The 13,830-nt window shown below is 50.8% G+C and overlaps 1 protein-coding gene across 2 annotated transcripts in view; it reads right to left on the bottom strand.

The window, feature by feature from the left end:
• FAM120A (family with sequence similarity 120A) overlaps positions 1 to 13,830 on the bottom strand; it is a 96,830-nt gene that overhangs the window by 14,119 nt on the left and 68,881 nt on the right. For both annotated transcript variants that reach the window (XM_043567331.1, XM_043567330.1), the window contains exons 11-12: positions 10,524 to 10,773; positions 3,729 to 3,843 (exon numbers count right to left, since the gene is read on the bottom strand). In XM_043567331.1, the coding sequence (XP_043423266.1) occupies positions 3,729 to 3,843; positions 10,524 to 10,773 (365 nt within the window). The remainder of the gene's footprint in view (positions 1 to 3,728; positions 3,844 to 10,523; positions 10,774 to 13,830) is intronic.

The raw sequence follows: 13,830 nt of genomic DNA, 5'->3' as shown, positions 1-13,830 counted from the left end.
CTCCTCCCTGAAACAGCGTCCAGCTGACACTGTTGGGAAAGTGGCCCCGACACACACGGGGCGAGGGGATACCAGGGGTGGCATGGAGGCCACTCCGCCACCCAGTGTTGTCCTGCAGCCCAGCAAGCGCCTTCTAGGGAAGCCCAGGAAGCACAGTGCTGTCGTCAGTGCTTGGTCCCCAGAGGTGGCCATGTGGACACGCCGACCCTCAATGCAGCAGACAGAGTCCCCGCCGCCCAGGCGGGCGGGCCGGGGGAGGAGGTACCCAGGTTAGGACGAGCGCGCTCCCAGTGAGCCGACAGGGGGCACGGGGAAGTCTGCCTCAGCCATGCACACACATCTGTTTATTCTAACTGGACTTGCCATCAGCGAAGAAACTGTTTGCATGGGTTTCAAAAATGAATATCCTATCGCTTAGTAATGGCAACTACCATTAATTTCACAGAAAAAGTTCTCAAAATAAAAGCTATTTAAATAATGTACATAAAATCTCAACTCTGCCATGCAGATCTTGGCTTATCCAAAAAGCTTTCTAAATCACTTCACATAGTGTTTTATGTGTCTTTCCCTACATGGTAATTACACAAATAATACTAAGTAATATCTACAGGGGACTTAATACAGACTTGGACTTGTCAGGTACACTCTGCACATTTCCACACACGTTATCTCACTGATGTCTCAGCAACTGTATGACACAGGTACTGCTCCTCGTACTCCGTGTCACAGATGGAGGAAGAGTCACAGAAAGCTCAATGCCATTAAACTGTTAACTAGCAGCACCAGAATCTGAATGCCTGATCACAGACATGGCTACAATATTCACGGTCCAATCTCATTCTCTTCTACACAGGAAGATAAAATTATCAGCATTATCCAAAGCTCCTCAACTAAAGAAAGTACAGTTTTCTGACTTTATAGGAAGTACAAACTGGAACTTAATCTCTGCCCAATGAGCTTCAGAACCACTCCGGTGAGGGTGCACTGCCCGCCGTGTCACTGCTGGACTGCAGACCCCTCCTCTGATCGGCCATGTGTACTTGCACCTGCCCTAACTCTTTCAGGGGCCACAGGGGCCTGGTACCGTCTCACAGCCCCTCCTCCTCCACCTTTTATGTTCTGCACTCAGTCAGTGAAACTGTGAGAAGAACTGAAAGCAATTACAAGGATGTCAAGAGCAAGGGAGAAAGAATCTGGACAAATATGAAGCCTGTACAAAAGTCCTTCTCACCCTCTCCCCGCCCTCCTCCAAACATTGCTAATCTACCTTCGTCATTACATCCATGCTCAGAACCTAGGAGAAGCGCCTAAAAAATACACCAGGGAAAACATGAGGAAAACATGTGGATCCCTGTCACGGGTCTGTGAGGAGCCACATAGAACACGCACCTGTTCACGGTCACGGCAGGCAGAGCACGCACAGACAAGACAGCACTCTTACAAAGTCAGTCTAAATTAAAACTTTCAACACCTTTCCCCACCGAATCTCCCAATCAGAAAAGCCAACGAGAGGCCAAACTGTCAGAACTGGGTCTTTTTCTTTTCTTCTCCTCTTTATTTTCAAAGCACATAATGGACAAAAATGGGAGAAGGAAAGTACGGTCTGGGCAATCCACAAACTGGATAGCGGCCCCTAAGACAGCCACCAAAATCAAGAGTTGACTATATCCGAAACAGTGAAATGGCGTTTCATGGAAAAGCATCGTCATTGCATTCGATATATAAAAAAATTTTAATGGTTAAATGAAAAAGCAATTTAAAAGTCTACTTTTCTATCACTGAATTTGGGGACTCTCAGTTCTGCGTAGGAACTTTTGTAGCATTTAAATAATGACTATTCCTCTTAGTTCTCATTCTGATAGCTGAGAGAATCCTCAATCTTAAAAAACAAAAACAAACCAAAAAACAAAAACAAAAAAACTACCTTTCCCCCCAACGAATGCTCTTATCCCCCTAGCTCTGCGGAATGTAGGCTGCTTGTGCGTGAGGTGCCAGCGGTGCAGGCCGTCCGTGGTGAAGGGAAGGCAGGCCTCCAGACCAGCAAGAGCCGAAGGGACGGTGGCCTCAAGTCACTGCACATAAAATAGGTCTTTCTAAACACAGCTCTAGAAACACCTGGCTTCAGATGAAGGATCAGGAGAAAACCATGAAAGCACTAAGACCTCAAAAGAACCAAAATGAAAGCTTAGAGTGTGGCTGTCTTTCAAAAGTTATACCCTGTGTGTTGATCCAAAATGAAAAGGATATGGGAGAGAAGATGAACTTTGAGGAAAAGCAACTTGATGGTGAGTAAGGCTTGGTGGGCATACCTGATACCTGGCGGTCTGATTTTCAGAACTGGGATGTCAATACTGATGTAATAATCTAAATAAGAGAAACAGGAAGTAGAGGTAGAGGGATGGCAGCACACGCTAGTCAAAGTATTCACAACACCCCTGAGCACGGGCTGGTGACGAAGACAGTGGTGACGGCACCACCAGCCGGGGGCACGGGAACGAGAGCCTGCGCTTAGGGCCAGCCTTTCGGGGGACACCCAGCCAAATACTCTAGAACGAAAACTTAGATTCAAAAACATTACAAATGAAAATAATTTCTGTCTAGCAAACAGAAAATCTTGATCTACAAAGTAAAGAATACAATTTGGGGTGGATTCTAAGTTTTATTGTCTTATTCAGCTTGTTTCAAAGTCATCAGAAGCCTGGGGTGACCACACGTGACCTGGGCTCCGCACAGTCAAGGGCCACTCAACATCAAATTACTAAATTTAACTCAGTAGTTTAGGGGAACCAGAAATTGATTGGGCCCCAACTGTAGAATACTGATAATCTATAAAGTGAGCCTCAAATGCTCCTGAGGGGAAAGAATGCCTTCATAAAGAATGGCAAAAAGATCTAAAAGTGAAGGCAATTTGTCAAAAGAGATTATTTGATTACAAATCAAATAATTAAAAAAAACAAAAAACAAAAAACAAAACAAACAAACAAAAAAACAAATGCAAAGAAAAAAACCCAAAACCCTGTACATCAAAAGAAAAGGCAGATCCCCTGATTTAGCTAACTCTGGAAAGTCTTAAACTTTCTAAAGTTTAGCACAGACATTACAGAAAGCGAGTGCAGCCGTGCAAACACAGCAACTAACCAAAGTGCATTGAAAAGATAAGCACCCCGAAAAATCAGGGGACAACTTGGAGAAAATTAACATTGCCAAAACAAAGAACAAAAGGAATTACTGGAAGGAAAAATTAAAAGGAACACGATGTTAAATGCTAAGCAAAAGGGGCTCAGGAATGATGGTGTAACATTGTTCTTCAAGTGGTCTGTAAAGGGATTTACGGTCTAGGAGGGCAAGACTATGTTTTAGAGGAAACGAATGCTATAATCAGGAACAGAACGAAACGAGAAAAGAATCCTGGCCAGATGTGAGAAAACCCTGAAGCCCAGGCCCTCCCCAGGGTCCGGGGTCCCCACCTGGAACAAAAGCAAGTTTACACCCTGACGTGAACACAAGAGCAGACGCCCACTGGTAACAAGGGAAAACCTTTATCTGACAGAAGCAGACTTGACCGCTTCCGTAACTGGGATGGATACGCTTCTGCCCCGAAGGCTCCCGAGTCCGCGGCTCGGTTTCCTAGCCTGGCACTCTGAGCGGCGCTGCCCGGTGAGGCCGGCCCTCCTCACACCACTCCGAAGCAACGCTTCCCAAGACAAGGAATGAGGCTGGTCAATTACCTTGAGCTCCTGCAGCTGGTCAGGCTCATAGAGTTTGGGGGACAACGCCTGAGCCAGGAAGGCGTCCAGCTCCTGGCGACGCAGGATCCGTGCTCCAGGCCACTGCACCATATACCTACAGGGGGTGGACAGAGAGGGTCTGGTGTGAGGATGGAGCGCTCACCGGTCACACGCACAACCTGGCATCCAGGTTCCAAGGGGACTCGGGATGATACGAGCTGGGGGGCACCAAGAGCTCTTACCCAGCATCTCTACGTACACCGGATGACACCTGCTACAAATGCGTGTCTAATCACCTGGGCTGAACAGAACGTTTGCTTTCAGAGTGATTAAAATAGCACACCACATTTGCACAGACTGCAAACCAGCTGCTCAGTGATTTCTGATACAACTTCACTCTTGTAAGGTATTCAAACCGTGGAAACACACTGGAAGCATCAATTTACATGACTTATTTCTTTCAATTCAAGACCGGAATCCTGGGAGGCAGACTCTAGGTCCAAATGAGAAAGATGTGTCTCCTGACAAGGGGCGAGTGTTGCAGGAGACGAGTGCGCAGAAGAGGCTCCCGTGCGGGCAGGTGAGCACCAGAAAGGGGTCCCGGGAACGAGAACTAACGCCGTGGCCTCAGAACCGGTGCCCGCAGGCCCTGGACACACTGACCCCCCAGGGCAGCCAGCAGTGCTGCGGGGGATGGGGGGGTATCGATTTATAAATCTGCAACGTCCATGTGTGCCATCAGCCCGGGAGCTGCCAGGCGCCCACGCTCCTTCCCTTACTCACCTTGCCACATGTACTGCCTCTATCACAACCGTGGGGCACTGAGCAAAGGGGCGGCTGCTACGGCCCCGGCCCAGCTGTGCCCGAGAGCCCATGGGCCCAGCCCTGCACTCAGCAGACTGAAGGATGACCCAGCACGTTGCCGCTGATTAACTTATGGTGACGGACCCTGCGACCTCTGGCAAACGGCTCAGAAAGAGCAGAGAGAACGGCGACAGGCCTCACGAAACTCTTCCCAGTCCTGTCTGCTAAAGAAGTTTTCTCAGAGCTTAAAATGAAAAATCTAAGTCGACAAAAGAGGACGAGTCGGTGTGGAGCCCACCTCACGTGGAAATAATCAATACTTCACGGGGGCACACACAACTGGGCAAAGCAGGGGGCTCTGACCAGCTGACTGACTAAGACACGTATTTTTATTTTTTATTTTATTTTTTTAAATTTTTTTTTTCAACGTTTATTTATTTTTGGGACAGAGAGAGACAGAGCATGAACGGGGGAGGGGCAGAGAGAGAGGGAGACACAGAATCAGAAACAGGCTCCAGACTCTGAGCCATCAGCCCAGAGCCCGACGCGGGGCTTGAACTCACGGACCGCGAGATCGTGACCTGGCTGAAGTCGGACGCTTAACCGACTGCGCCACCCAGGCGCCCCTAAGACACGTATTTTTAAAACAGCCTGAGAGAAACACGGAAGAGTTCGCCAGGTGCCCGGTGCCTCTCCACCTCTGCACACGCCGCCTCCCATCACGCGGCCCCCATAATCCTGAGGGGCCACCGCTGTCCACGTTACAGGCGGGAGACACAGGCACAGAGCTTACGCACTTCGCAGTGAAGTTACAAAGGGCAAGGGGAAAGTGACGGTCATTTCAAGTAAGTGCCAAGAGTAGACCTTAAATCTCTACGGTATTTAGACGTAGATGCGTGTATCTGAAAGAAATGCAAAAGCTTTTCGTCACTAAACTACTTGCAAGGACAAAGCCTCCAACCTTGTGACCCTGCCATGTGCAGCACAAGGTCTTACTGATTGTGGGGTTCTGTGCAAGAACCTGCAAGTGTGAGGGAAGCCCCCCACGACATCTGAGAAAGTTACTGTGGGGACGCCTGTGCTCCGCATACAATGTCCTTTGCCTGCATGTCTGTGCTGTACTATTTTTAGTTCTTCCTTTCTAAAAACTGTGATAAAATACACAGAACAAGTGCCACCTTAACCACGTGCCAGTGGACAGTGAGGGCATCAGATCCGCCCACACTGTTGCTCGGCACCTCCCCCTCCCGCCCTCTCCCTCCTGTGAACCCAAAAGACACTAACGCCCCCCCCCCCCCCCCCAGCCACATGTTCCTTTTAACATCCTGAATGAGAAAAAAGGCTGTCTTGGGGACAGCCTGGTTTTCTCAAGATCTTTCTTGGTCTTCTTGGCAGCAAAGACTCAGAAGTCAATTTAGCTGAACAACAAACAGTCTTTTTGTTAGAATGCCTGATGTTTCCTCCACCTGGCTTTCTGGTCGTTTTGAAACAAAACCACCCATCACCCGTTTCTCACTTCCATCCTCAGAAAGGCTTCCTGGACGTAAATGCTCAGACTAACTCACACCACGCAGGCCGTGCCCAGGGCATCACGGTGAGGAGTAAAGGGTACCAGGGCGACGGCCTTGCCTGTACCCCCTGCCACACCGCTCCACCTGGGCAGACGGTGTTCCCGTTGCCTCCCGTTGCTCAGGGCCTGGGGCGGGAAGGTGTCTGGGGCTCCCTCCACTGCCCGCTGCTGCCCTGTCCATGCTGGGGAGCTGGGTCGGGGCAGGTCCTTGTGTGACCCTCCCAGAAAGGCTGCGTTCCTTAGGGTATGGGGACAGGCACCACAGGCTGCCTGTGTCCTGCCAGGGGGCTCAAGCCCTCCATTCCCTTAACTCATCTCCAGGCCTGAACCTAGCCGGCTCCTCAGGGGAACGTGAGCTCTCTGGGATGAGGGTCTCGGCCCTACCCTGGGAAGGCCCCCTTCTGCTCTGTCTCGGGCACTAGCTTCACCCCCACACTGAATCTCGGCTCAGGTCTGCACCCCACCCACTCCACCCCCACTGCGGTCACAGTGTTGAGTTTGGGGCATAAGTGACCACCACTGACTCCCTGCCCTGGAGGCAGGAACAGAACCTCACGGGACACAGGCACAGGCAGACTGAAAATCTATCGGGTCCCCTGTTTGCAAGCACTGCCTCCAGGGGCTGCCACCCTGTTAGTTCATGTGCCGTCTACATGATGGGATATCTGCAAACAAGTCGGTGTTCATGCCACATCCACCCAGAGGAAGACGAGAAGCCACCCAGGACTGGATGAGATGCGGTAACTAAACTTAAGCACGAGCCACGATGTTTTCCTGTCAGCAAAGCACATCACGGGGCAAGTGGCAAAATCTGAGTGAGGCGCGTAAACGAGATGTACGGACAGGACTTTTCCGATTTTGACAATGTCTTTGTTTTTAGAAACACACACCAAAGAGCTCAGGGGTAGAGGTGTCGCACCCAAAACTGCCACTCAAGGGGTCCGGACGCATGAGTACACAGACACACAAGGAGAGCGACTGCAGTAAAACACTAACATGTGGGAAGTCGGGGTGAAGGACAGCCACAAACTCCTTCAACTCCTCTCGCAGTCTGTTCAAGTTTGAAGTTATGCAAAAAGAAAGAGAGAAAAAGGAAAGAGAAAATTAAGGGAAGGGAAACACTTTTGTGGCCCACAGCCTGGCCTTGTGACTGCTGACCTCTGCCCCTGCCCCTGCCCACCCCTGTCCCGCCCCAAGCCACCAACGCCAAGGGTTTGTAGCCGCACTCCCACCGGCCTTCGCAGGGAGCTGGCCTCGAGCTCAGGTGCTCCTGTTGGCTGACCCGAGTCCTTGGTCTGCAGCAGAACCAACCTACTTGCCTTGGGTTTGCAGACCACTGACCTTGAGGGTGAAGGACGATACGGCCTGACCACACTCGAAAACACCTGCCACGGATGCCAGCAGGTCCATCCAGGGTCACGGCGACACAGAACCCACCGCCTGGGCACTGCTTCTCCTGCACGCAGCCCCCTCCCCATTCCCCACACTTTCCCCTTAAAAACCCACCCGCTTCGCCTGGACGGGGAAGATGGCCTTAGAGACATTAGCCTGCCCTCTTCCCAGGTTGCCGGCTTCCTGAGTAAAGTGACCTCTCTTTTCCCACCATCACTCGTCTCTCGAGTGTTGATTTTCCAGCGGACAGCAGCCGAGCCTGAGGTCAGAACCAGTTCTGTCCAGCTATAGGTTGTCTGCTGGGCATCACAGGACCTCACTGCCCCCCACCCCAGGACCTAGGCCCAACCCCAGGGCCACGAAGGCACACATCAACCCTGACTCGCCCTTGCCGGGTCTCTCCACACACCCCCCCTTCCTCCAAACCGTGAGGCCTCCAACTCAGTCCACCCACTTAACCAGAGCGTGTGCCGTGGAGCACCTGTATCCCCCAGCACCAGCCCATCCTGGAGCCCAGAGTGTAGAAGGGAGAACAGACCCTCTTAGTGGAAGCAGATCGGCCCATTTACTGGGGCCCTGGCCCCCAAACCCCCAGGGACTTGTCCCGTGAACAGCAGTCCTTCACCTTCACCTCTCCCTGATTCCCTCTCCTCAACCAGCTCCACCTCCTCAGGACCTGAAACCACGAGAGGCTTTCCATGAAGGAAACCCCAGGGGATTGCACGTCTCCATAGCCAATCAGGTCACCCACCTCCCACCACAGTGCCAAAGCCTCTGGTGACATGGCCAGTCCCACTTACTAATCCTTCCATTCTCTACAAACCACAAAAAAAATCAACCGTAACGACTATCTTAAAAATGGGCACCAGGACAATCCTGAAATCTGGAAGGCTTGACAAAGGCCGTCTGAACAATGCCAGAGAGACGGCCTAGGAGGGGCGAGGACCAGGATGGAGACCAGGTGCAGAGGGCGGCCACGGTGCATCCCAGGTTGCGTGCACGGATGGCCAGGGAGGCCCCAGCACCACAGCGCCTCGTCCTGCTCCGAGTGCGGCCGTTCCGTCCAGGTCAGCTGCATAAGCCTCAGGTGAGGCAGGCAGCATCCGCTGAGGTAAAGGCCACACACCAATTTAAACTTGGAAGAGAGAAGTACAATCGAACAAATTTATTCTTGCTAATTTGATCTCAGAGCAGCCGAAGTCTTCACCTCTAATGTTTGGCTACATAAGGTCTGTATTAATAAAAAACAGGTCCATAAATGAACTTTCCATTCGAGAAACCAGAAGCTTCCAAACGAAGATCTAGTCTCTCCCACGAGCTAATTTTCAAAGCAGGTAAAGGGAAGAGCCTGAAGGAGAGGCTTCTAAATTAGTTACTGGCCTTCAAGCCTGTGAGGAGCTTAAGAAACGTCAGGAAACAAACACTCGGCTATGGCTGTGTCCTCCATCTTGTTCCTTGAGGGTGAGGAACAGGAGAACTGGTGGCCAGGAAGGAAAACGCAGAGGGCTGGGCCCCAAGGTTGCCAACAGGGGTAGGGTCCATATGTGCACTGTGCCTACCTACTGCAAACACCCTGGGAGAGACTGGCAAATGGGAACTGTCTCCACCACTAGGAAGCAGGGCTGCTGGGAAAAAGGGGCCATAATATCTCTGTAGGGAAGGAGGGAGGTGCTCCCAGGATGATGGAGAACTGTCAGAAGAACAGAGGCCAGCCTGACACGACCCCAGCAGGTGACCACAAAGCACCAGATCTAGTCTGCCAATAGTGGACTAGGGGCCACAGAAAAAGACAGAAGCTGTGAGTCTGCTGAGGCTGATGGAATGTTTAAACTGAGTGCCTCCCACAAAATGGGACAGAGCAGCCCCACAGGAGCCCTGCGAACATCTGCCTCTCCAAGTGGCCAGGGTGCAGGCACATAGCCCAGACAAGACCACCGCAACAGAGGGATGGCCAGTGTTTGGTGGAAAAACCAATCGGACTGGTCACCTCCAAACACAAAGAGAAAATCTTAAATGGACCCTGAAGTTCACACAGAAAGAAGGTATGATGTTGATTGTGATGACTGTATTAGAAAATGTCCTGATTTGTTAGACGGTCACACTGAAGTATGTGGGTTTAAAAAAAAAGCTCTATTTTGGCCCCAACCACCACCTCCCATTCTGCAACCACCAGCTTCTTCTCTGTATATAGGAATCTGTTTGTTTGCCATGAGCACGGAGTCCTGTACAACTGCTGAATCAATGTGTTGTATGCCTGAAACTAACATAACGCTATGTATCAGTTACACTTCGATAAAAAAAAATCGAACTCTTCAAAAAAAAAAAAAAAAAAAACCAACTCTTTGTATTGTCCTTGCAACCTTTTCCCAAGTTGAAAACTGGTTCAAAAAAACCCTCAAAAACCTACTGAATCTAATTCAGGTATGCATGCCAACTCAAATTAACTCCCAGACACCAACAATGTCCACACAGACTTAAGGGGGCCGTCAGCTGAGGGCATGGAAGCATGCAGCACCCCAATCTGGCTTTCAATCCTTCTCCAAGGACAGGAGCCAGCCCCCTGGAGAGGGCAGGGTCCAGGGCTAATCTTGTGGGGGCCAGAAAGCAAGAATATGCTGGAGGCACAGACGACACAAGGGCCCACGGAATGAGCACTCCAAAGCCTGACCTGGAACATCTGAGTAACCAAATCAACCACACATCAAGTTATAACCCCAGGAATTAAAACAGATAACCTCAAGTCCACACTGATCTACACGTGATTAAATACATGCAGGGAGAGATATGTTTTCCCTACAGAGCTCCAAACAATACATAATATGTACAGCCTTCAAGATCTTTAAGATTGAGAGGATAAAGTACATTTAAAATCATTATGGTTATTTCCAAAAAATACATGTTCACCAAATACACCTGTTCTGCACACAGACCACCCAGGATCAGTTCAAACCCACGCCATGCTGCCTCAGACTGTGTCCCCACAACACACACGACTGTGGGCGGGGGGGGGGCAGCCACACCTAACCTACCGTAGGACGCAGCACAGCACCGTGAGATGGGTGGGCACGCTGGCCGGGTTGAGCATGGCTGGCGTGTCCGACCTCATGCAGGCCAGGAAGGCCCTCATCCTGCGGTTCTTGTCCTCCACTGCCTTCCCCAGCCACAGCCGCTTCAGGTTGGGGCAGGTCCACTCCCTGAAGGCCAGCGCTTCCACCAGTTCCGGCGTCTGCGGAGACTTCCCTTTGTAAGCTGCCCACTCTTTGATGATCACGGGGGGAACTGGAGGGGAAGAGCAGAGGAAGACCATTTACACCCCGGCTCAGCCACTGGAGGCCGAACAAAACCAACCCTCCAGTAATCACAGTCTGAAGGTGCCACTGCTCACACACCAACGCATTCTCTCATCAGCAAGCCACCGGCCACCAGTCCTCAGGTCTAGAACATTCTGTCCCCTACGCACACTTTCGTGGCACATTCGGATTTCCAGTCAGGCTACCGATAAATTTCTTCTCGATCAAATTATGACTTGACTTCCCCATATAACTAATACGTATAAATCAAAGATGTTAGAAAAATTTTATTATTTCAATCCATTAAGTTCTAATAGTAACAACTGGCAAAATTTACAAAAGTATGTGATTATCAACATATCCTGGGAAATCCAATTTAGATAGCTCATCTTTTTCTACATAAACAGATACTTTCACTAATCAGATTTCAGAAATAACTTGCACTTGGTGCCACTTCGTGTAAAGGTCTCCTTCCACAAACGTTGATTGGTAAGCATAAGCTACCCCAGAGTGAGACCCCAAAAGCCTAGCAAGGCGGCAGGAGCAACAGTCAGTGTTCTGAAACCCCAGTGACATCAGCTTACAGTAATTCTATTCAGGAAGACTGAAGACAAAGCATAAAATTCCCCATTTTATCTCAAAACAGGCAAGAAGGTCCAAGTTGATGTAACAGAAACAACAGTGGCCTCTCATCTACAGTTGCTTTACCACTATTTGAGTTCAGTTAATCCTTAAACCACGACATGCACCATTCCCCACATCATTCTGAATGAAGTCGGAATGAAGCGTGGCAGGAGAGACAGTGCAGACCAGGGAGAGTGCACGTCCCAGCCCCTCTCCTTGGCGCTAAGGGACAAGCCGACGCTGGGCTCGGGGTGTGCACTGCCAGGGAACTAAGGCTCACTTCGGTCCGTGACCGTCAGAACAGAAGCAGGGTGGCGCAGTGACTCCCCGGGCACTTTCCACAAGGCCGTTCTATCCAAATGGCAGCACCCAGGCGGGGCTCATGTTCCCTAAAGTAGTGCCCAAGGCAGACAGGAGACTGAAGGCCCAGACTCTGCCCACCTGCAGCCCCACCCCTCCCACCGGCATAGGGTCCTGCGGGTCATCGGCAGCTGCCCAGCCCCAGACAAGGCAGGGAAAGTGTGCGCAAGGAGCCCAGGACTCCCACCCCAGGAGCAGGCTGCTGGAGCAGGGGTGCAGGTCAACAAAATTCCCCCAAATCGTCCTCTTACAAAAAAGTTACTGTTTTGTCACAGGGAAAAAAAGCCCTTTCATTCACACTTGAGTATCTCAGTGTTTAAATATCAAAGGAAAATCTAAAACACATAAAATGATTGTTTTAAAGTCCATCAAGTCCAAACAGATACACATGTATATATAAATACATGCACCTTTGTATTCATCCTTACTTTTAGATGCCGGCCACACCCCCACGCAGTCCCCACTGCCCAGCCGACCCTGTCCTTGGACTCACAATCTAGCCCCACGCCTGCCAAGCCCCAGCATACTCGGCACACACAGGGCGGCCATCATCGCCACGAGGTCCCCTCTGCCTGACTAGTATCAGGGGCTGGCAATCGTCAGCTCCAGATAAACAGGCCAAGGTTGGTCACAAAACAAGCCCTTAACCAGCAGGCTGTGTGTCCACTGGTTGATCCACAAAGCTAATTTTCATGCCAAAAAAGCAAAAACAAATCTATTTTGTAACATACTCCTTTTTGTGGCAAAGACTTAAAGGCGATGATTAGATTTTATCTTTGGTTGTAGGATTAGCTAATGTAGCTCCTCTCCCTTTCTCCCCACCACACGTGCACGCCTACACCCGTGCACACGCGCGCACACACACACACAGGCTGGCTGCCCAGTGCCCGGTCTCTGATCTGACCCCCTCTGGAGGCGTCCCCATGAAGTCCGTCTCTACCTGCGCCTGTGACCTCCCCTCCATCAGCTCCATCTCCACTGCTTTCTAACACCTTCCATGGTCATCCCACTTTATCAGTTCCTGCTTTCACCTAGAAACAGGTTTGGGGAGGCACGCCTGGGTGGCTCAGTCGGTGAACCTGATCACGGACTCAGGTCATGATCTCACAGTTCATGGGTTGGAGCCCCGAGTCAGGCTCTGTGCTGACAGCTCGGAGCCTGGAGCCTGCTTCAGATTCTGTGTCTCCTTCTCTCCCTGCCCCTCCCCTGCCCACACTCTGTCTCTGTCTCTCTCTCAAAAATAAACATTAAAAAAGTTAGAAACAGGTTTGAGGAGCACATACTCATTCCTGAGGTCAGAATGCTTATGGTCCAGGCCCCATTAGAGAAGGGGGCTGAGCCAGCTGCTCACGCCCACCTGTCCCCCTCCCCTGGGGGCCCGCCCCCCAGCAGCCCATGCATAGGGCGGGCTCAAAGGGCCCCACATGCGCCTCCACCTCCAGGGAGCTGCTGTGCACACGTACTCCCAGCCGGCAGAGGCTTCGGGGAAGTACCGGAGATCCAGGGAACCTGCTCTGCGCCCACCAAGAGGGAGGCAGGAGGGGGCCTTGCTCCCTGTGATGGAGGGTCTCGCATACTCACTTCCTCTCATCTCCACTACTTATGAGCAGCTCAAATCTAGTTTTGGAAATGCATGTCTAATTTAAGAAAATCAAGGTGTAGGAACACAAAACTTTGTTCCAAAAACAAAAGCAAAGCTGTCCTGACTTGCTTTATTTTTAACCTATATGTATCTGTTTTCGGAGATCTTGTATGCCACCACTTACTAGTGGTGAAACCTCCGACGAGAAACCTAACAGACATTTATAGGATACCTTCTATGTACCAAATAGGGGTGGGGGACATGGCTGAGGGGCCAACGCCCATGTGCCACACCACACTCAGGGTCTCCTTAAACCCTGAGGCCCAGCCCTGGGACCAGGATAGGGAAAAGGGCCAAGGACTCCCTTTAACACAGTCTTGATGAGGACACACGAGGCTTGCAGCCATTCACAACCGTGTGAGATCAACTACAGGCTCGTTACCCAGGACTGACTAATTAAAGACTAGTGCTGATAAAGAA

This window comes from Prionailurus bengalensis, chromosome D4 (genome assembly GCF_016509475.1).
Source record: "Prionailurus bengalensis isolate Pbe53 chromosome D4, Fcat_Pben_1.1_paternal_pri, whole genome shotgun sequence".
Classification (NCBI taxonomy): Eukaryota; Metazoa; Chordata; class Mammalia; order Carnivora; family Felidae; genus Prionailurus; species Prionailurus bengalensis.
Note: the sequence above shows the minus strand (reverse complement) of the source record. Positions and strands in the feature narration are given on the sequence as shown.